The sequence below is a fragment of the Salvelinus alpinus genome, chromosome 21 (assembly GCF_045679555.1).
Source record: "Salvelinus alpinus chromosome 21, SLU_Salpinus.1, whole genome shotgun sequence".
Classification (NCBI taxonomy): domain Eukaryota; kingdom Metazoa; phylum Chordata; class Actinopteri; order Salmoniformes; family Salmonidae; genus Salvelinus; species Salvelinus alpinus.
In genome coordinates this window covers 6401325-6424977 of record NC_092106.1, presented here as the reverse complement: position 1 = coordinate 6424977, position 23653 = coordinate 6401325, and the positions used below count along the sequence as shown (strand labels likewise).

Genomic DNA, 23653 nt, shown 5'->3' with positions numbered 1-23653 from the left:
CTAGTTTAGCCTACTGAAACACCATGCTCAAACAGAGGGATGCTATGTTAGCTAACTGGCTATGACTTTCCAACACAACACTGGAACTCTTCCAAGTCAAGGTAAGCTTTTGGTATTACTAATTTATTGCCATCAGGGCCTGCTTAGCGGGTTTACTAACGCGACAGTTCTAAAAAGAACTTGCAAAAAATAATCTGCTCAGACTGCAACTAAGGATCATCAAAAGCCGTACTATGAATTCTCAGACAACTCAAAGATTCCTAGATGCCCTTCCAGACTCCCTCCACCTACCCAAGGACATCAGAGTACAAAAATCAGTTAACCACCTAACTGAGGAACTCAATTTAACCTTGTGTAATACCCTACATGCAGTCGCACCCCTAAAAACAAAAAACATTTGTCATAAGAAACTAGCTCCCTGGTATACAGAAAATACCCGAGCCCTGAAGCAAGCTTCCAGAAAATTGGAACGGAAATGGCGCTACACCAAACTGGAAGTCTTCCGACTAGCTTGGAAAGACAGTACCATGCAGTATCGAAGAGCTCTCACTGCTGCTCGATCATCCAATTTTCCAACTTGATTGAGGAAAATAAGAACTATCCTAAATATATTTTTGATACTGTCGCAAAGCTAACTAAAAAGCAGCATTCCCCAAGAGAGGATGGCTTTCACCTCAGCAGTGATGAATTCATGAACTTCTTTGACGAAAAGATCAAGGTCATTAGAAAGCAAATTACGACTCCTCTTTAAATCTGCGTATTTCTCCAAAATTCCGTTTTCCTGAATCTGCACAACACTGCCAGGACCTAGGATCAAGGGAGACACTAAAGTTTTAAAATATTATATCTCTTGACACATTGATGAAAATAGCCATGGCCTCTAAACCTTCAAAATGCATACTGGACCCTATTCGAACTAAACTTCTGAAAGAGCTGCTTCCTGTGCTTGATCCTCCTATGTTGAACATAATTTACGGCTCCCTATCCACCGGATGTGTACCAAACTCACTAAAAGTGCCAGTAATAAAGCCTCTCTTGAAAAAGCCAAACCTTGACCCAGAAAATATAAAGAACTATCAGCCTATATTGAATCTCCTGTTCCTCTCAAAGTTTTGGGAAAAAGATGTTGCGCAGCAACTCACTGCCCTCCTGAAGATGAACAATGTATACAAAACGCTTCAGTCTGGTTTTAGACCCCATCATAGCACTGAGACTGCACTTGTGAAGGTGGTAAATTACCTTTCAATGGCGTCAGACCGAGGCTCTGCATCTGTCCTCGTGCTCCTAAACCTTTGGTATGCTTTTGATACCATCGATCACCACATTCTTTTGGAGAGATTGGAAACCCAAATTGGTCTACACGAATAAGTTCTGGCCTGGTTTAGATCTTATCTGTTGGAAAGATATCAGTTTGTCTCTGTAGATGGTTTGTCCTCTGAAAAATCAACTGTACATTTCGGTGTTCCTCAAGGCTTAGTTTTAGGACCATTATTGTTTTCACTATATATTTTACCCCTTGGTGATGTCATTCGGAAACATAATGTTAACTTTCACTCCTATGCGGACGACACACAGCTGTACATTTCGATGAAACATAGTGAAGCCCCAAAATTGCCCTCCCTGGAAGCTTGTGTTTCAGACGTAAGGAAGTGCATGGCGGCAAATGTTCTACTTTTAAACTCGGACAAAACAGAGATGCTAGATCAAGGTCCCAAGAAACAAAGAGATCTTCTGTTGAATCTGACAATTCATCTTGATGATCTCAAATAAAACTGTGAAGGACCTCGGAGTTACTCTGGACCCTGATCTCTCTTTTGACAAACATATCAAGACTGTTTCAAGGACAGCTTTCTTACATCTACATAACATTGCAAAAATCAGAAACTTTCTGTTGAAAATGATGCAGAAAAATGTATCCATGCTTTTGTCACTTCTGGAATAGACTACTGCAAAGCTCTACTTTCCGGCTACCCGGATAAAGCACTAAATAAACTTCAGTTAGTGCTAAACACGGCTGCTAGAATCTTGTCTAGAACAAAAAATATATATAATATTACTACAGTGCTAGTGTAACAGGGTTATATTGGTGATTCCCCTTGCCACTTTATTGTTAAGCCAATGGGTTTTTGGTTTTAGTTTTGTCTTGCCTTCACCTACTTACCTGATCAGTTACAGACGGACTGTGTTGACAGACCCACTATTGCAACAGTACACAACACTGTTACCCCTTATGCAGTTGAAGGTACTCGGGGTCGTATTAGGTCAAGGGCAGGAAGACTATTTAAACCAGTGTCAAGACTGATTGAGATTATGAATCAGCAGACAGTTAGCTTTTGAAGGTTAAATATGTGAATAGAGGGTCAATGGTATTGACATCTTTTATTTGTTTTGCTTTTACATCATTATGACCATGATTAGAGGTTGCAAGATGGTAATGTGACGGATATGATCAACTCTCTTATGGTAGTTTATTTTATTACTTGGATGTTTTAAAGTCACTGAGTGTACTTAACATGTAACAGGCATGTTTACCTATGAGGGCTAAGGGGATTGATCAACTGCTTTTCACTCTAATTCTCAAGGAGAATAGTCTAATGACTGGAATATTTAGTGACTGATTTAAAGCAGGGTCTGCATCCTTGATATACACAGCTTTACCTTTTAGTTTCTCTATTAGGTAGTATAAAAATATATCTAATTTTTTTTCTCTGGATTATTCTGTACATATGTTGAGTGTCTCTGTATCTGGTATGTTTGCACAGTGCCGTTTTGTATTTTTATTATTTTTTCTTTGCAAGTGGAATTCAGTAGGGGGGAGTGTAACAGGGTTATATTGGTGATTCCCCTTGCCACTTTATTGTTAAGCCAATGGGTTTTTGGTTTTAGTTTTGTCTTGCCTTCACCTACACAACATGGCATCTTATTGGCTGGTTTGCGTAGCTTGCTTACGAGGGGGGATGTTTCAGTTAGAATCGTCCCAGTGAACAAGCACCAAACCAGCGGTAAGTTGTTGGTTGCAAAGCACTGTACGTCAAAAGTGATTTTTATACTCCCAAGTGATGATTTAAATGTACAATATATATCAATCGGTTTGTAAATGTTATTCGAACATCACACATAAGATGCAGTGTTTTTTGGAGAATATTGGTTGTGCATTTTGTTGTAAAGAATTCCCGCCAGTACTAGCTAGCAACATACTGTGTCTCCTGACCCCTCCTGTATCAGCAATAATTTGTGTTGGGGGGCTAGGGTCAATCTGGAGTATTTCTCCTGTCTTATCCGGTGTCCTGTGTGAATATAAGTATATATTTTTTCTCTCTCTCACTCTCTCTCTCACTCTCTCACTCTCTCACTCTCTCACTCTCGAGGACCTGAGCCCTAGGACCATGCCTCAGGACTACCTGGCCTGATGACTCCTTGATGTCCCCAGTCCACCTGATCGTGCTGCTGCTCCAGTTTTAACTGTTCTGCCTGCCGCTATGGAACCCTGACCTGTTCACCCTGACCTGTTCACTGGATGTGCTACTTTGTCCCAGACCTGCTGTTTTCAACTTCTAGAGACAACAGGTGCGCTAGAGATACTCTTAATGATCGGCTATGAAAAGCCAACTGACATTTACTCCTGAGGTGTTGACCTGTTGCACCCTCTACAACCACTGTGATTATTATTACCTGACCCTGCTGGTCATCTATGAAGATTCTAACATCTTGGCCTTGTTCTGTTATATTCTCCACCCGGCATCCCTCATAGCCTGGTTCCTCTCTAGGTTTCTCCCTAGGTTCCGGCCTTTCTAGGGAGTTTTTCCTAGCCACCGTGCTTGCTGTTTGGGGTTTTAGGCTGGGTTTCTGTACAGCACTTTGTGACATCAGCTGATGTAAGAAGGGCTTTATAAATACATTTGATTGATTGATTGATGTTCAGGTGTCTTATGGCTTTTGGTAGAATCTGTTGGAAGGAAACTTGGCCCCGGTGATGTACTGGGCCATACGCACTACCCTCTGTAGTGCCTTGCGGTTGGAGGCCAAGCAGTTGTCATACCAGGCAGTGATGCAACCTGTCAGGATGCTCTCGATGGTGCAGCTGTAAAACCTTTTGAGGATCTGAGGACCCATGCCAAATCTTTTCAGTCTCCTGAGGTAGAATAGGCTTTGTTGTGCCCTCTTCACAACTGTCTTGGTGCATTTGGACCATGAAAGTTTGTTGGTGATGTGGACACCAAGGAACTAGAAGCTCTCAACTTGCTCCACTACTGCCCCATCGATGAGAATGGGGGTGTGGTCTGTCCTCCTTTTCCTATAGTCCACAATCATCATCTCCTTTGTCTTGATCACTTTGAGGGAGAGGTTGTTATCTTGCCCCCACACGGCCTTGTCTCTGACCTCCTCCCTATAGGCTGTCTCGAAGTTGTAGGTGATCGGGCCTACCACTGTTGTGTCGTCGGCAAGGTTAATGATGGTGTTGGAGTCGTGCCTGGCCATGCAGTCATGAGTGATCAGGGAGTACAGGAGGGGATTGAGGTTGCACCCCTGAGGGGCCCGAGAGAGCATGATCACACAGTCGTCCGGAACAGCTGATGCTCTGTCTGGTAGGCTCGTGTCACTGGGAAGCTCGCGGCTGTGCTTCCCTTTGTAGTCTGTAATAGTTTGCAAGCCTTGCCACATCCGACGAGCGTCAGAGCCGATGTAGTATGATTCAATCTTAGTCCTGTATTGACACTTTGCCTGTTTGATGGTTTGTCGGAGGGCATAGCGGGGTTTCTTATAAGCGTCTGGGTTAGAGTCCCGCTCCTTCAAAGCGGCAGCTCTATCCTTTAGCTCATTCTGGTTGGGGTATGTAGGTACAGTCACTGTGGGGACAACGTCATCGATGCACTTATTGATGAAGCCAGTGACTGATGTGGTGTACTCCTCAATGCCATCGGAAGAATCCCGGAACATATTCCAGTCTGTATTAGCAAAACCTGTAGCTTAGCATCTGTGTCATCTGACCACTTCTTTATTGACTGAGTCACTGGTGGTTCCTGCTTTAGTTTTTGGTTGCAAGCAGGAATCAGGAGAATAGAATTAGTGTATTTGTGTTTATTACTTTATCACGTTTCTTAGAAGGCATAACAGTATTATTCATGGATTAAGCTGATCACGATTGTAGAGAAAAACCAGGCGCAAGAACTCTATTGAGTGGAGGCCACATCCAAGTCTATTAATATCTAAGTCGCAAGATGTGAGTCTTTGATTAGCTCAGTACAGCTTGATTTGGCTCATTTGGTTCGGCTCAGTAGTGTGAAAAGTCCTTGAGTACAGGGAGCAACATACATTACTGTTTTTTTTACCTAAGAACCTGATCTCTTTTAGATGAACCAATGTTATCTAAAGCTATTTTCGTCAAATGGTCTGGTTATCTTCTGTAGTAATTCTCCTAAAATCCTTTTCTCATCAACTGTGGACACGTTCCTACTTTAGAGTTGCATTGCTTGGGACAAACAGTAGTGTGGAATAATTATGAATGTGGTTCCATTTGGAAATTACTAACTTTATTTGTACATCCTCGGGTTGACTTATCCACGGAATCACCCTATTATTGACGTAGTAAGCCTTACTCGTCTGTGGGACTACTCAGAAACTACCACAGTCTGCACCTACACAACCATTGTACACTACTGGTTGTCTCAAGGACCTCACAAAGTAGGAATGTTTCCACACTTGAACAGAAGAGAATTTTAAAGATAATACACAGCACGTACGCAGCCAAGACTGCCAAGACAACCGTAGTTAAATGAAGCGGTTATGAGTAACACCTCATTAAATCATTTTCCTGTCATTCTTACTATTTCCTTTTAAAATGGATACTATAAAAACACACTGTGATATCCTGTTATACAATTAATTAATAATGCCCAGGAAGTCAGTGTCTGGAGAATACAGTATATTGGCACAGGTGTTTTATCATAGAGCATCAAATTAATCTATTATCTTGCTACATGCTTTCTTAACACCTCATTAAATCATTTTCCTGTCATTCTTACTATTTCCTTTTAAAATGGATACTATAAAAACACACTGTGATATCCTGTTATACAATTAATTAATAATGCCCAGGAAGTCAGTGTCTGGAGAATACAGTATATTGGCACAGGTGTTTTATCATAGAGCATCAAATTAATCTATTATCTTGCTACATGCTTTCTTAACAGCTTGGCGACAAGATATCCAGCAGGAAACTCCCCTCCAGAACAAACAATGACGTTGCATCCATATCGTTGCATCTACTCCCTTCAACAGATCTCCCATGAACAATCAATGACCAGTTGAGGAATAACATTCACACTGTATGTGTTTGTGGGTGTGCGTGTATGTGTGCACTGTGCAAATGGATCCTTTGAAATGAATGCTCCCTCTGGTAAACTGTGGAGGTGGATATAATGAAAAACAAATAGTTTAACTTTCCCAGTTTATAAACTTCCTGTGCATTTCCTTGCTCTGAGTTGCACTTCCTGCAAAGGTGATCTCAGAACCTTCCCACTCTGTCTCCATCCCTCCGGTTTTGTATGTCTCTCGGGTCCTTGTAATCAGTATCCTCAGTAGCTGCTGTGTGTTCACCTTAGTCATCCAAATAAACTCAGCAAAAAAAGAAACGTCCTCTCACTGTCAGCTGCGTATATTTTCAGCAACCTTAACATGTGTAAATATTTGTATGAACATAACAAGATGCAACAACTGAGACATAAACTGAACAAGTTCCACAGTCATGTGACTAACAGAATTTGAATAATGTGTCCCTGAACAAAGGGGGAGGGGGTCAAAATCCAAAGTAACAGTCAGTATCTGGTGTGGCCACCAGCTGCATTAAGTACTGCGGTGAATCTCTTCCTCATGGACTGCACCAGATATTCCAGTTCTTGCTGTGAGATGTTACCCACCTCTTCCACCAAGGCACCCCACATTTCTGGGGGGAATGGGCCTAGCCCTCACCCCTCCGATCCAACAGGTCCCAGACGTGCTCAATGGGATTTAGATCCGGGCTCTTTGCTGGCCATGGCAGAACACTGACATTCCTATCTTGCAGGAAATCACGCACAGAACGAGCAGTATGGCTGCTGACATTGTCATGCTGGAGGATCATGTCAGGATGAGCCTGCAGGAAGGGTACCACATGAGGGAGGAGGATGTCTTCCCTGTAACGCACAGCGTTGAGATTGCCAGCAATGACAACAAGCTCAGTCCGATGATGCTGTGACACACCGCCCCAGACCACGACGGACCCTCCACCTCCAAGTCGATCCCGCTCCAGAGTACAGGCCTCGGTGTAACGCTCAGTTCTTCGATGATAAACGCGAATCCGACTATCACCCCTGGTGAGACAAAACTGCGACTCGTCAGTGAAGAGCACTTTTTGCCAGTCCTGTCTGGTCCAGCGACGGTGGGTATGTGCCCATAGGCGACGATGTTGCCGGTGATGTCTGGTGAGCAGGGACCCTGGGCATCTTTCTTTTGGTGTTTTTCAGAGTCAGTAGAAAGACCTGTTTAGTGTCTTAAGTTTTCATAACTGTGACCTTAATTGCCTACCGTCTGTAAGCTGTTAGTGTCTTAATGACCGTTCCACAGGTGCATGTTCAATAATTGTTTATGGTTCATTGAACAAGCAGTGTTTAAACAGTGTTTAAACCCTTTTTACAATGAAGATCTGTGAAGTTATTTGGATTTTTACAAATTATCTTTGAAAGACAGGGTCCTGAAAAAGGGACGCTTCTTTTTTTGCTGAGTTTAGATCTTCAAGGTGCCAGTGGTTTGCGTCTGAATCTGGGACAACTGGGACTCAGTCTGTTTAGTCCTTGTCCAGTTGCCAGTGTGTGACTCATACTATATGTATGTCAGTTGCAGTCAGTGCCGTTTAAGATGAGGGAGGACAATTTATTTTCATGAGCATGGCCTTATTTCTATTACATCATATGGGAGGACTATCATTCATATTCAATTCACCCACTTCAATGTAACATCAATAGGTTTAGGCTACTACATGATACTAACATTTTCCCTAAACCCATCATGTCATTATTACAACCTAGCCAATAAATGAAGTTCATAACGTAGATGCACACAGGTCAAGAGACAAATTTGAGTTGACACATGGACTGACGGTGACATTCAATACCGCCTTGCATACTTTTGCCTGCATCTAGTTGATATAGGGTGTACTCATTAGTCCAACAGTTGCACATGAGAGTTTCTATTGGACAAATTCAGGTATGTTTATCCACATTTTGTTCGTTTTTCTTCTGTTTAAGAAATCCTCTTAAGGATTAGCCCCTTTTTTTCAATTTTCGCCTAAAATGACATACCCACATCTAACTGCCTGTAGCTCAGGCCATGAAGCAACGATATGCAAATTCTTGGTACCATTTGAAAGCAACCACTTTGAAGTTTATGGAAATGTGAAAGGAATGTAGTAAAATATAACACAATAGATCTGTTAAAAGATAATACAAAGAAAAAACAAACCGTTATTTTGTATTTTTTTGTACCATCATCTTTGAAATGCAAGAGAAAGGCCATAATGTATTATTCCAGCCCAGGTGCAATTTAGATTTTTGCCACTAGATGGCATCAGTGTATGGGCAAAGTTTTAGACTGATCCAATGAACCATTGCATTTCTGTTCAAAATGTTGTATCAAGACTGCCCAAATGTGCCTAATTTGTTTATTAATAACTTTTCATATTCAAAATTGTGCACTCTCCTCAAACAATAGCCTGGTATTCTTTCACTGTATTAGCTACTGTAAATTCGACAGTGCAGTTAGAATACCAAGAATTTAAGCTTTCTGACCATATCAGATATGTCTATGTCCTGGGAAATGTTCTTGTTACTTACAACCTCATGCTAATCGCATTAGCCTACGTTAGCTCAACCGTCCCGTGGAAGGGACACCGATCCTGAAGAAGTTTTTTTAACAGAATCCACAGAATGAATACACCCCTGATCACGCGTAAACACAGTTCACTTTCATAGCAGCCACGTTGTATTCCTTCTTACATGTGCTCTCCTCCTCTCACCTTTTCCCTTCGATTGTGGACTTCAGTGTACAACACAACAGTTTTATGTGACCAGGCGGGGGGAAAAATCCAGGCCAAACCGCTACATTGTTGTCACCATATTTGCTAAAGTAACCGTCATAGTTAGCATAGCTAATAGAACTAACCTGTTAGTAAACCCGCTACAATCATGCAGTATTGTTACAGTGTACAGTCAAAAAGCAGTTACACCGGCAGGCCCCGGTGGCAATACATTTGTAAAACCTAAAGCTTACCATGACTTGGAAGAGTTCCAGTGTTGTGTTGGATAGTCATAGCCAGCTAGCAAACATAGTATCCCTTGAGCAGGGTGTTTCAGTAGGTTGAACTAGCTAGCTCCATTTGTAGCTATGTAAGTTTTTAAAAAAGACACTCTCTCTCTCTCTCTTTTTCACTCTTGCTTCTCCTTAATTTTGTAAGAAATTAAGTACTTCAAAACTGTTCAACTATTGTCTTTGGGTCAACTACTCACCACATTTTATGCACTGCAGTGCTAGCTAGCTATAGCTAATGCTTCCAGTACTAGTTTCATTCTCTGATCTTTTGATTGGGTGGACAACATGTCAGTTCATGCTGCAAGAGCTCTGATAACTTCCGGAGGATGTCCTCCAACCTGTCATAATTACTGTGTAAGTCTATGGAAGGGGGTGAGAACCATGAGCCTCCTATGTTTTGTATTGAAGTCAATGTATCATGAGGAGGACGGAAGCTAGAATTCAAGTCCGGGCTCTGGCTGGGCCTCTCAAGGACATTCAGAGACGTGTCCCGAACCCACTCCTGCATTATCTTGGCGGTGTGCTTAGGTGCGTTTGCCTGTTGGAAGGAGAACCTTTGCCCCAGTCTGAGGTCCTGAGCGCTCTGGAGCAAGGGAAGCAAAGGGATTACTTATTTAAAGGCCCAGTGTAGTCAAAAACATGATTTCCCTGTGTTGTATGTATATGTCCACACGATGAGGTTGGAATAATACTCTTCATTTAACACTTTTTTTTTTTTTTTTGCGTGACTTTTTTCATTCAACGTTTTCACCCCGGACGCTTTATCTGGACATGGTTCTACAGGACCTCCACCATCCGAATCTAAGTAGTAACATTAACACTATGCCATCTAATTGTAGTAGCTGTACTAATAATTTACTGGAAAACTATCGCCTTATGGTAAGGACAGCCATTGTGGAGGAAATAAATATTCATTACATATTGATTACAGAGCACTATTGTTTTCACTATATATTTTACCTCTTGGTGATGTAATTTGGAAACACAATATTAACTTCCACTGCTATGTGAACGACTCACAGCTGTACATTTTGATGAATCATGGTAAAGCCTATTGGGATTCTCTGCCTCTGGCCTTATTACAGAGGCTGAGTCACTGGCTTCCATGACGTCCGTAGGAGGGGTGCGTCACTTGAGTGGGTTGAGTCACTGATGTCAACTTCCTTCCTGATTTGGAGCCCCCTCTGGCTTGTGCGGCGGAGGAGATCTTCGTGGGCTGTACTCAGCCATCTCTCAAAATAATAAGTTGATGGTCTGTTGATATGGTGTGGGGGCTGTGCTTTGGAACCTGGCAGCATCCCTACGGTGAAGCACGGTGGTGGCAGCATCATGCTGTGGGGATGATTTTCAGCGGTATGGACTGGGAGACTTGTCAGGATCGAGGGAAAGACGAACGGAGCAAAATACAGAGAGATCCTTGATGGAAACCTGCTCCAGAGCACTCAAGACCTCATACTGGGGCAAAGGTTCCCCTTCCAACAGACAACAACCCTAAGCACACAGCCAAGACAATGCAGGAATGGCTTCGGGACAAGTCTCTGAATGTCCTTGAGTGGCCCAGTCGGAGCCCAGACTTGAACCCGATCGAACATCCCTGGAGAGACCTGAAAATAGCTGTGCAGCGACGCTCCACATCCAATCTGACAGAGCTTGAGATGATCTGCAGAGAAAAATGGGAAACTCCCCAAATACAGGTGTGCCAAGCTTGTAGCGTCATACCCAAGAAGACTCGAGGCTGTAATCGCTGCCAAAGGTGCTTCAACAAAGTACTTAGTAAAGGGTCTGAATACTTATGTAAATGTAATATTTCCATTATTTTATTTTTAATACATTTGCTTTGTCATTATGGTGTATTGTGTGTAGATTGATGAGGGGGGGAAACAATTTAATACATTTTAGAATAAGACTAACGCAACAACATGTGGGAAAAAGTCAAGGGGTCTGAATGCTTTCTGAATGCAATGTATATGGATCTGTGCCGTTCACTTTGAACTAGACTGTTTTTACAGCATGTGCGGTGCTGAGTAGATGTGCTTGTTTTGAGAGATACAGTACATGTAGTGAGTGCACATTTGTAGTGTTAGTTAGCCCATGCTAGTTAGCCCATGCTAGTTAGCCCATTTATAGATCATTTCTAGTCAGCAATGGGGGAGTGATTTTTTTCCTACAAGAGCACAATACGTGTGCATTTCTAGACATATTTGAAAAGCGAGACAGGTAAAGAGCTTTTTTTCTGTAAGGGGCAGTGTTGTATTTTGGGGTAGTGTTGTATTTGGAGACAGGCCTGAATAAGCTAAATAGCCAATAGGCAGAAGTTAGCATAATTTGTCTGATTCTCTGTAATAATTGTTTGGGAATAATGATGCATTTTATTCTGTAAAGTGGATTCTTGCATCAAACAACACAACAACAGTTTCAGTCACATCCTTGTCTGAAGGAAAAGTGGATAATAAACAGCTTAATGTCAAGCCCTGCATCTTTTTTCAAAAGACTTATGGAATGTAGGCCTACATTGAACACCACACATTGGTTGCTACTGTTTTTTATGGTAGGCCACCCTGGTATGTCTACATTATGATCAAATAGCTACAGTAGCCTACTTGACCAGTGTTTAAACTAACTTAAAGTGGGAACAGCCTCAGTGTTCACAGTAAACGCGGGCCAGAAGTTGCAGAATTTTCACAATGTTCAAGTTTTTGCTCAGTAGACCTGAAATTTGCTCAGTGCTGAAAAAATTTCAAGGAACATTGATCATGATTATAAACATTTTAATGTATAAGAGGTGGTCACCTTCCTGAATATAAGGAAAATAGCTGTTTTGATGGGAAATAAAGTGTTGAGGAATTTGAATGGAATGATTGTCTAGCCCCTTACAGTCTAAGCCCTGTGTAAGCTATTAGCCCATACAACTGCATTGAACAACAGATTCACTACATTGAACAACAGATAGTCCCCCCCAAAAATCTAAAGGAAGTTTGTTCTGAAATGTTTGTCCTATATCTGAGAGATATAAGAAAGATCAGGAAACTGTTGTATTTAACCCCTAATTGTTGGTACTAAACGGTCTCTATATATACTTCCATTCATGTTTTCAACTTGTACCGGGGGACCTTCAGACAAGTGTTGTGAGGCCTGTGGCCATTCTAGAGCAAAACAACCAATATGTACGTGTTTGTGAAAGTCTCAGAAGTTGGCAAATTGGCTGTCCCGACTTCAGACGAGTACCAAGACGCTTGTGGGGGTCGTAGAGCTAAACGGAGAACACTACCGTGTTCGTGAGAGTCTCATCTTTACATAGAGTGGTCAAACCGTTCAGACGATTTTGTGAGAAGAAGACCGCTTTAGCTCTGTCAACTTTCACCACAGATGCGGAATTGCGACATCCAATGCAAAAACAAAGTTTTTCATGGGGATTTTTTAAAATTATGCTAATTAGATTTCCGCGGGGGCGCGGACATCGACTCTAGGGGGCTAACCACCAGTTGTGTAAAGTAACTTAAGTAAAAAATAAAGTACTACTTAAGTCGTTTTTATTGGGGTATCTGTACTTTACTTTACTATTTATATTTCTGACAGCTTTTACTTTTACTTCACTACATTCCCAAAGAAAAAAAAATACTTTCAAAATTTTCCCTGACACCCAAAAGTATTCGTTACATTAGCAGGACAGGATGGTCCAATTCGCACACTTATCAAGAGAACATCCCTGGGCATTCCTACTGCCTCTGATCTGGCGGACTCACTAAACACAAATGCTTTGTTTTTAAATTATGTCTGAGTGTTGGAGTGTGACCCTGGCTATCCGTAAATAAAAAAATAAAAAATTACAAATTGTCTGGTTTGCTTAATATAAGGAATTTTAAATTATTTGTACTTTTACTTTTGATACTAAAGTATAAAAGTATATTTAAAACCAAATACTTTCAGGCTTTTACTCAAGTAGTATTTTACTGGGTGACTTTCACTTGAATCATTTTCTATTAAGGTATCTCTACTTTTACTCAAGTATGACAATTTTGTACTTTTTCCACCACTGCAAATATGTAAGTGAAAGAGCAGTCCATTTTCAAACAGAGTACCAGTTTTGTTCAGCACCCCACAGAGCTTACAGCTAAAGCTTAGTTCACTGAACCTCCTCCACTACATTAAAATTAGTTCTCATCTCAGTCAAATTAAAGTAAAACAGCTAAATCCTCCATACGCTTGTTGAGTAGTTGTTTGTCAATGTATCTGTGTATTTGAACATGTTTTAAATGGTCAAAATAACACAAATTGGCATTGTAAGGCAAGCCTGATACTATACGTTGTCCACAGACCCATTTTCAGTCCACTCAGAATGTTTAGACAGGGCCCCCGTGGGAAGAGGGTGTTCTATACTCAAGGCTAATTTTCTAGAGTGTTGCTTGATCTTAAAGTCTGTCAGGGAGAAACTCTGCCCCGTGATTTACCAGTGATGAAGTAGTGGCTGTTAGAAAATGTTACCATTAGTTTTTTCTTAAAAATAGCTGATGTTTCAGAAATGTAGCAATGATAGCTTTTTCAATTCACCAACTGCAACTGGAAAAGGAGGTCCCAGCAAAACAATGACTCAAACAACATATTAATGACATGGGTTCATACTGTAGAGTATTTTGAGATGGCTTGGCAACTGGATATTGTTGTTAGGGGTGGTACTTGTAGGTGTGGCTGATATTGACTACTTATCTCTGTGCATCTTAGTATTTAATCTATGAATGAGACTGCTTTATTGAAAGAGTCACCATGACCACTCCACTACTGATGTGTGGTATGTGAGCATCCCTATCAATCTCTGCACATTTGCTAGAATTTGTCTGTACAATCTCTGGACTTTTCTTAACATTTGTTTGTTTCATTTGTGCAGTTCTTCTGGCTCTACCCTGCTACAGCGCACCTGGTAAGTGGAAAGCACTATCATGTCTTGCGTCTGTTTGTATGAATGAAATGGGGCCGGCTGTTGAAAGGTGTAGGCTACTACTCTGCCTCTCAGATTAAGCCACAGCAGAATTAATTGTAAATTATTGCTTTGTGGTTTGGACTTGAGAGTTCATACATTATGTACCTTATTTCCCTGAAATACCTTCTGAAAAACAAATGTCAATCGGGAATGCAGTGGATCATGTTGGTTTAGAAACCCAAACATAGTTCTACTTGTATAGGGATGTCTGCAATCTAGATGATCGGTCAGGGAAATTAGTTATCATCATTTAAAATATATATTTCATTAGGCAAGCCAGTTAAGAACAAATTCTTATTTACCATGGCGGCCTACACCGGCCAAACCCTAACCAGGACGGCACTGGGCCAATTGTGCGCCGCCCTATGGGACTCCCGATCACGGCTGGTTGTGGTACAGCCTGGGAACGAACCAGGGTATAACAGTGATAACACCAAGTAAAACTGAAATGATAACTTAAAACACAAAATATAAATATCCATTAACAAACGTCTTATAGCTTAGACTAATTTCCACTTCCTGAACACATACTACTTAAATAAAAAACATAGCCTTTTCTTAGTAAAACGCAAAAGTAAAAATGAAATAAATACAGTAGTCTTTCCACCATATAGTCAGACACATTCTATTCACAGGCTTGTACACAGCACAGAGGTTGTAGTTTGTCCTGTCGGTACCTTTGCCACTGTTCCACCCCTTGTGTAGTGCGCTGTCATGGTGTATTTGTGACACCTCTAGCACTGTGATGCAGTGCCTTAGACCGCTGCGCCACCCGGGAGCCCCATCATTACTCTAATCAAAGGTTCTTATGCTTTTTCAGCTCAAGACCCAAATGAGAAATGTATTGTCCTTGAACGACTCAAATTAAGAAGAAATAGTGTGTGATTATAAATGTTTACTAATAGCTCGCGACCCCACATGCTCAGGTCCACTTTGGTTCCCAACCTTTTTCGGATTACTGTACCACCAACTGAATGTTGCTCTGCCAGGAGTACCCCTGAAGTACCCCTTCATGTGCATTTTACCTGTAGTCCTATGGTCTCCTGAGTCTTCTCAAGTACCCCCTGTGGATAGACCAAGTACCCCCAGGGGTCCTAGTATCCCTGGTTGCACACCACTGCTCTGAACAGTATAGCCTTCTATGGCATATAACTGGCTGTGTGGTTTATAGAGCTTTGGGGATATTAAGCCCAATAAGGTTTTTTAATTCAAATAACTTCTATTGAGCTGCGGATGACTTTAGGGAGCGCTAACCATAGATATACCGTTGTTTCCTGACAATATATTGAGTACGGTATACCTTACTCAGTTTTTCAGGCGTTTTATCATAGAATTATCTCTATGTGTTTTATCCTATCAACTTCCGTCACTGATAGGCAATTGTAAAATGCGACTTTTAAAGCTTTAATTTGTTTTAACTGTAAAGCAATTGACAGTAGGAATATTTTCTTAGTGAGCGTTTTTGCAAATATCACGCTTAGATTAATAGCATTCGTCATGACCCGGGATAGTTTTTCACAGAATACGTAGCCAGTGCTTTGTCTTGATGTGGGGATGTTTCACAGAGCAAGTCAATCCTTTTGGACATCCAGTCTCTGCCCATGCTGGGAAGTTCTACGACACGTGAGTATAGCAAGTACCCTTATTATCTGTGCTCTGGGTAGAAGCTGCCCGTGGGCCCAGATCTTTAGTGGGGACACTGACCTTAGAACAGTGTTTAGGGGCAACTTCATCCTACTACCGTTCTTTAATTAAGATGTGTCATCATGATGTGACTCTGTATTTGTGACCATTGTGACTCCACTCTATGTCTATGGCTGCGTTTCAAACTCATAAAAGACACACGCTCGTCAACTTACCCTTGCCTTATATTGCGGCTATATTTGTCGTCGGTCAAAATGATTAGCCAAGCAAGGGAAGTTTGCAACGTAAACCCCTCAGCCCACATTTTTAGTGGAGTTTGCGAGTATACAATTATGTTCACTTCGGGCCTGAAACGCCCCATAATTCAATTCGCAATGATTGTACAGTACATCCGCTAAGAAAAGTCTGCCAAAACTTAAAACGTCAATATGGAGTCAACATACAAGTGTAAGTAAAAACGAATGTAAATAAGTTTAAAATTGTGCAACTAATGCACAAAGACGTCTCGTAAAAGTAATGATGTTTTTGTTTGTTTAGCTTTTGGAAATTGTAGAAATAAAAAAAAGTCCTTCTTCAGAAGTTCCAGCTATAGGCAGGTTAACGTTAGTTAGCTAATTAATTTGCTAGCTATCATACAGTGGGCGTATATTCATAATTATATAGTTAATATAGGTAAATATGCAATCATAATTGACTTTAGCACATATAAAGCACCCATAAGCTACCTGTGGCTGAAAACACAATCGTCGCGGGCAGAACGAGTGACGAATTTCCAGGCAGGGGAGGTCCATTTCAAAATCATTCCTTCCTCCCTCGCCCCTTGCCCTGCAAGTGTATACTCGTCAGACGTCATGAGAAGTGTCCACTTAATTTGAGGGCTGAGGGGAGGAATGCAGCCTATGTCTAGTATATGTGCTGCACATAGACATAGAAAATGCCCTCTAGACATGAAGAAGAACCTCTGCCTTTCAGGTCTCCCAGAGATCACATCTGCGGCGGGCTGAATTATGACGTTATAGATTACACTTGCTGTGAAAGAGTACTGCATAAAGTGGCGGGGCTGTCTTGCTGTGGAAACAGGGTCTTTAACCTCACCCAGGCTTCCTGTTGTGAAGGTGAGATAGACAGAGTCATGTCTCCTAGCAGTATCCCATGACATCTACAGTATTCACTCAAACCTGGTAACTGTGAAAACGTTATTTTCTCAGCACCTCCCAAGTTTTGTTTCGATATGTGTTTATCTGTAATTCAACCGATGCAGGTCAGCTGACTCTGAATGTGAGCCAGCTGGTGTCAGATTGCTGTGGGTGCCAGGCCTATGACCCACTCAACCAGCTCTGCTGTGACTCTCAGATCCTAACCAGGACCCAACCCCATTCCAAGTGTTGTGGAAAAGGTCAGCGAGATCAGATCTATTCACATCTATTGATGTCTTTGCTGTCATCATCGATTATGTAGTTGTGTTTGTTTAATTCTTCACAAAGGCATAGACAGAGATGGTCGGTGTCGCCAGTCTTCTAGCCATCATCGATCCACTTTTAATTTCCCATGTGTTTTGTCTTGTTTTTCCTCACATCTGGTTTCAATTCCCTCAATCATTTGTTGTGTATTTAACCCTCTGTTCCCCTCATGTCTTTGTGTGGGATTGTTTATTGTAAGTGCTTGTTATCTTGTTATTTTTATGCCGTGGGTTTTGCTATTAAACTGCTCCGGCTATTACCAAGTTCTGCTCTCCTGCGTCTGACTTCCCTGCCACCGATTACGCACCCCTTACATCTGTCTGCTCCGAAAGCTGTTTGGGAGATGGTTCCCAATTTCCCACCTCACGGCTTCTATGCTCACTCCCCATCACAATGTCAAGACTGTTACACTTGACCACTTGAAAGCACTTCAGTCATTTAAACAGTACATCTGATCAATCATTATTACCTGTTCTGCAGAGCTTTACAATGAAGACCACCAGCTTTGCTGTGGAAATGTCGTTGAAGGAAAGGTCCTGACCAAAATGTCCAGTCACCACCGGTGCTGCGGAGACCAGCAGTTTGACCTGCGAAGCCACTGCTGCTGCTTCGATTCTGAACCACTATCCCCAGAGCCTCTCAATGCAAGCTGCTGTACATCACCAGGGTCTAATGTTAGTAAAAGGAAACCTACTGGTTTTGTATGGTTGTAATGAAACTTCACATTATGATAGTTTGTCATCTTTGTGTGTATTTTGTTCTTTCTTTTTTTTCAGCACATGGGAATTGCTCAGACTTCTCCAAAATGGTAAGGTTGCCTTTGGCCTTCAACCATACAGTATACTGAACCTCATGTTTCACTCTCTTTATTCAATGTTCAATTCAACCATTTCATTAACAGTCAGGTTTTTAAAATAATATACTTCACGTCCAATGGCTAAAAGCCACAATGGGATGGCATCCATTTTAAATGATGCAACGTCATTATGATTCAAATAAAAACACACACTTACATGTCAGTTTTTCTGAATGTTCTTTAATATTTACTGAACATCTGCAGGTGTCAGATATTGCTTTATTTTCCTTGTGGGTTTTGCCTTTTGGCATTGGCCCGAAGCATTGAATGGTTTGCCAACAAGCACATTGACACTGAGATAACCTCCAATGGGCCCTTTAACTGTAAAAGTTGGTTTGTAGAAGTGTGGTGGAATAATTAGAAACAAGATAGATTGTTTTATTTTTTAAATCATATTTGTAACTGTGCTTGTATGTGTGTATTTGTATACGTATCTACTGTATGTTTATGGTCTGTTAATGTATTTATGTGCATGTGTTGTATGGCATCTAATTGTGTGTGTGTGTGTGTGTGTGTGTGTGTGTGTGTGTGTGTGTGTGTGTGTGTGTGTGTGTGTGTGTGTGTGTGTGTGTGTGTGTGTGTGTGTGTGTGTGTGTGTGTGTGTGTGTGTGCACTGTGCATATGGATCCTTTGAAATTAATGTCTTTCCCTGCTAAACTGTGGAGGCAGATGTAAAGACAAACAAATAGTTGAACTTTCCCAGTTTATAGACTTCCTGTACATTACCTTGCTCTGAGTTGCACTTCCTGCAGAGGTGGTCTCAGAACCTCCCCACTCTGTCTGTTTCTCCATCTGCCTCCAGTATGTCTGGGAAACATCCATGTAGTCTAGGTGCCTGTTTCAACCCATCAACAGAACGTTGCTGTGTGAACCCTACTTCTCTCCAGGAACAAAGTTACTCCCACGAGGGAACACTCCGTCACACCCCATGTAAGACAGTAGAGGGTGGGGGGGGTTACGTACTGTGGAAAGTATTTCCCCACTTTCTCAGACTGGGTGTGCATCTTTGTGCTATTTGTACACACACAGACAGAGAAGCACACGCAATGGAGACATTGGAAATGCATTCTATGAGACTCCAGAAAGTGGGGAAAGTGAAATATAAAATATAAAATCTTAAATGAGACACGTGTGTGAGTTCTCGTGGAAGATTAGGTGCTCTACCACGACAGTAAGATACTGCTCTCCGAGCGCCAATGACGTGGAGGCACCTCTCTGATTCAGAGTGGTTTGGTTAAATGAGGAAGACATATTTCGGTTGAATGCATTCAGTTGTGCAACTGACTAGGTATCCCCCTTTCCCACATAACACACATGAGAGGAAACAGCATTAAACAGCTGTTTTATATCATCAGTCGAATCGCCCAATCTCTGCAAATTTTGGGGGTTTTCCTGTAACATTTCTCTACAAAGGCCATAATGCATCAAATATGTAGGTGAAAGAGCAGTCCATATTTGTAACAGATGACCAGTTTTGTTCAGCAGTCATCGCACTGTATTGTATGGATGCTGATTTTACAGTATGTACAGTAAATGCTGCCAGGTTAGACAGATTACTTAACAGTCTTGATCTGATCATCCCCATCCCTGTCCTTCCTCCGTCCCATCTCTCTAACCAGGTCTCTACAATGGTGCTAGCTGTGGCTCTCAGGTTTACAATCCAGACAGTAAAATCTGCTGTGCCGGGAAGCTGTCCAATAGGGTGCTTGGAAAAAACCTGGTAAGTCCATTAGCCCACAGAGCTTAGGCCTATAGTTAGCCCACAGAGCTTAGGCCTATAGTTAGCCCACAGAGCTTAGGCCACAGAGCTTAGGCTTGGTTCACTGAACCTCCTCCGCTACATAAAAATCGGTTCTCCTCATCTCAGTCAAATTAAAGTAAAACAGCTAAATCCTCCATACGCTTGTTGAGTTGTTGTTTGTCAAGGCATAAAGACAAGGCTGTACAGCACAGGGATGTATCTGTGTATTTGTAAATTTTTTAAATGGTCAAAATAACTAAAAAGTGGTAATTTAAGGCAAGGCTGACACTATACGTTGTCCACAGACCCATTTCAGTCCACTCAGAATGTTTAGACAGGGCCCCCGTGGGAAGAGGGTGTTCTATACTCAAGGCCAATTTTCTAGAGTGCTGCTTGATCTAAAAGTGTCAGGGAGAAAATTGCCCCGTGATTTACCAGTAACAATAGTTACTATATGCGGTACTATGTCAGTTTTGGCAGCACATTTAGTTCTGTAAGCCCCAACCTGCAACCAGTCAAGAGTAGAGCAGCTCCTCTTTCGCTTGGCGCTCTGTTGGTAGAGGATGTGTGCGCACAGATCCCCTGGTAAAAAAGTTAGACTCTCCTGTATAGCAAGTTGACTTTCTTTTGTGATTGTGTTTGAATTTTGGGTATGTGCATGCTACGGTGTGTCTGCACGTCTGTTATTCATGTTGTGTGTGTGTTGTTACCCTGCTGACCGGTGTGTGTCTCTCTCCCAGTGCTGCGGTACAACTCCGTATGGTGTAGAGGACCAAGGGGTGCTGTGCTGTAACCAGACCTTGCACCGTGTGGTGGAGGATGGGTACCAGTGCTCCCCAGGTGGCCACTTGTATCTGCCATCCCGTGACATGGTGTGTGGCTCACGCGTTCATCTCAACGATCCAGGCAAACACTGCTGTGGAGAGGAGACATACGACCCTCAGTATGACATCTGCTGCAACGGACACAAGTGAGTTGCTCTATAGGGTGGAAACTGTAGGTAGATGAACTTAGCCAGGATTCTTCTTTGCTCATACAAGAGTAATAAAGGCCTAGTGCAACATTTATTTAATTTTAATTAAAAAAAATATATATTTTATTGTGATTTTTCAAGCGGTGCTACAGCACCCTCAGCATCCCTACTTCCCGCGGCTATGGGGGGAAGCTGGTTGATGGTTGTTTGGGATTTTAGGAATATTACTAATGTATTTTTCATGTAAACTGTGTTTCTTATTGACTGAAGTCTGTTTATTGGAAATACGGAAAAATGTAGCATGACCTGACAGACTGGAAATATATATATATTTATTTTGTATATATTTTGGGGTATTTTACCCCTCTTTCCACTTCCCCCCACAATTTCGATCTTGTCTCATTGGCTTCCCATGGCATCCATGAATACATGCTACTGGTCATCTCTCTTCATTGCTCAATCTGTCGATTCAAGTAATCAATTGGCTAAAACTCATTATTTTTATAGCTAGAACTCTCCAGATCCCATTTCCTTGAGAGCTATTCATCGAAATAGAATGGGTAAAATCCAATCAATGATAAATAATCATCAGTACATATGGCTCTGATCTCACCCAACATGACAGCACAAAAGGAACCAAATTCTGAGAGATGATATGGACTCTTTTGATATAGGGAGATCAAATATTTTTCTCTGCCCAGACACAGCAGGTGGGGGAACAAGTCCTGCTGCGGAGGAAAGGCCTATGACTACAACAGTGACCAGATGAAGTGCTGTGCAGGGACTCTGTACAACCTGCAGGTTCAGGACAGACTCTCAGAGGAGGCCCAGTGCTGTGGGAGTGTTCTGATGGAGGCCGGCTCCACCCAGACCTGCTGCTCTGCCCCAGGGCTAGACCTGCTCTATCCTACCCAGCCAGGGTTCACCTGCTGTGGGCACCGCTATCCCAATGCCTCCCTGTGGTCTTGCTGCGCCGGGGTCCTGCACCCAAGGCCTGAACCACACAACACCACCAAGAACGTGATTCCAGGTCAGTGGGAACCGGATACAATCCGAACTTGATTCCCATTTTTCATCGATACATGATTTTTGTCACAGTTTGAGTTTATCTCTGAAAGGTCTCCGAAAGATCTACCTACAGGGCAGGCGAGTGATATGAAGATTCTATATGAAGATTCTATATGATATTCATGTGGTCCTTTGTAGCTCAGTTGGTAGAGCCTGGTTGTAACGCTGGGGTAGTGGGTTTGATTCCTGGGACCATCCACGTGTAAAAATGCATGCATGACTATAAGTCGCTTTGGATAAAAGCGTCCGCTAAATGGCATACATGCATAAGATAAAGGGGGTGTCTTCTGATGTGTCCCTGCCTGGTCTCTGTCCATTTGATTAGACTGTTGTTCATTATCCTCAGGGCCCAGGCTTCTACCACTGGGGGATTTAAAGACTGAAGTCCTGTGTCACAGCAGAGGTAAGGCCTCCAGTTTGAAGCACAAGATGAAAGGAAACATTACTCAATACTTTGACCTTTAGCAAGAGCATTGGGAAGCCCTTGAATCTACTTTTGTGGGAAGCACTTCAATTCTTTTGGAAAGCACTTAGACTAATTGATTTACAGTAGCTTCACAACACTGATCTAAAGTGTGTGTGTGTGTGTGTGTCAGTTCTGCTAGGGACAGTGGAGAGTGTGTCTGTGAAGATGAATGAGCGGTCCATCGTGATGGTGAAGGCCATGTACATGCTGGCCTCGCGTGGCCATGTCAACGCCCTGCCTTCCCCTCACTACCTCACATTACCCGACCACTGCAGCTCCCCTGAACTGGTGCCGGGCAGCACTTACATCTGGGTGAAAATGCCTTTCTCAGACACCATAAGGTTCATCTCTGATCTCAGCGATCATTCCTCCCCTGTTCATTCCATCCTCTCCAGGTGCTCAAAATTATAAATTTAACCATGTTTTGAGGCAATTACATTGCTTACAAACAATGGCTTTTTTTTTTTTTTAAACGTCTATTTTGGGTTCTGATGGGGTAGGACAGTTTAACTAAGCTCATGAGGCATACGTTATATTCTTCAAGAGTCAATTTGTATATAATTCATTTAAAACTCAAAAGAATGTATGTGGCTATCACAGATGACCCATTTAAGATGTCAGTATATCTTTAAGCTATTTTTATTTGCTTACAAAAATACGACCATGTTTATGATCTCTCATGAGTCATATCTCAGGATAAGTCTAGGTAGTGGTTTTCTGTAATATTATCGCAAACGTTACTTTAATGTTAATACAAATCTATTGTCTTAATAATGGCTATTCCATACTGAAGCTATTTACTCACTGAAACTCTTTGTTCAATGTGACACTAACATCATTGGCGTGAATCTGTCTGTGAAGGGATTGCACCACATTGTGAAACGGCAGGAAATAAAGCCTATTTTCTAACCAAGCAATTGTGTGTAGGTGTGTGACTTCACCATGACCTCGTGACTTTTTCCACATTGTGTTACGTTACAGCCTTATTCTAAAATTCATTCAATTATTTTTTCCCCCCCGAATCAATCTACACACAATACTCCATAATAAAAAAAAAAAAATTTAAATATGACATTTACATAAGTACTCTGACCCTTTACTAAGTACTTTGTTGAAGCACCTTTGGCA

General features: G+C 41.9%; 1 protein-coding gene across 1 annotated transcript; it reads left to right on the top strand.

Moving 5' to 3' along the window:
• Positions 1-19828: 19828 nt before the first annotated feature.
• Positions 19829-23438, top strand: LOC139548614 (galaxin-2-like). Its single transcript, XM_071358402.1, has 5 exons — positions 19829-19997; positions 20759-20988; positions 21693-22021; positions 22406-22462; positions 22656-23438. Exons 2-5 carry the CDS (start codon positions 20888-20890, stop codon positions 22934-22936), a joined length of 768 nt encoding a protein of 255 aa, XP_071214503.1. The 5' UTR covers positions 19829-19997; positions 20759-20887; the 3' UTR covers positions 22937-23438.
• The last annotated feature ends 215 nt before the right edge of the window (positions 23439-23653 follow it).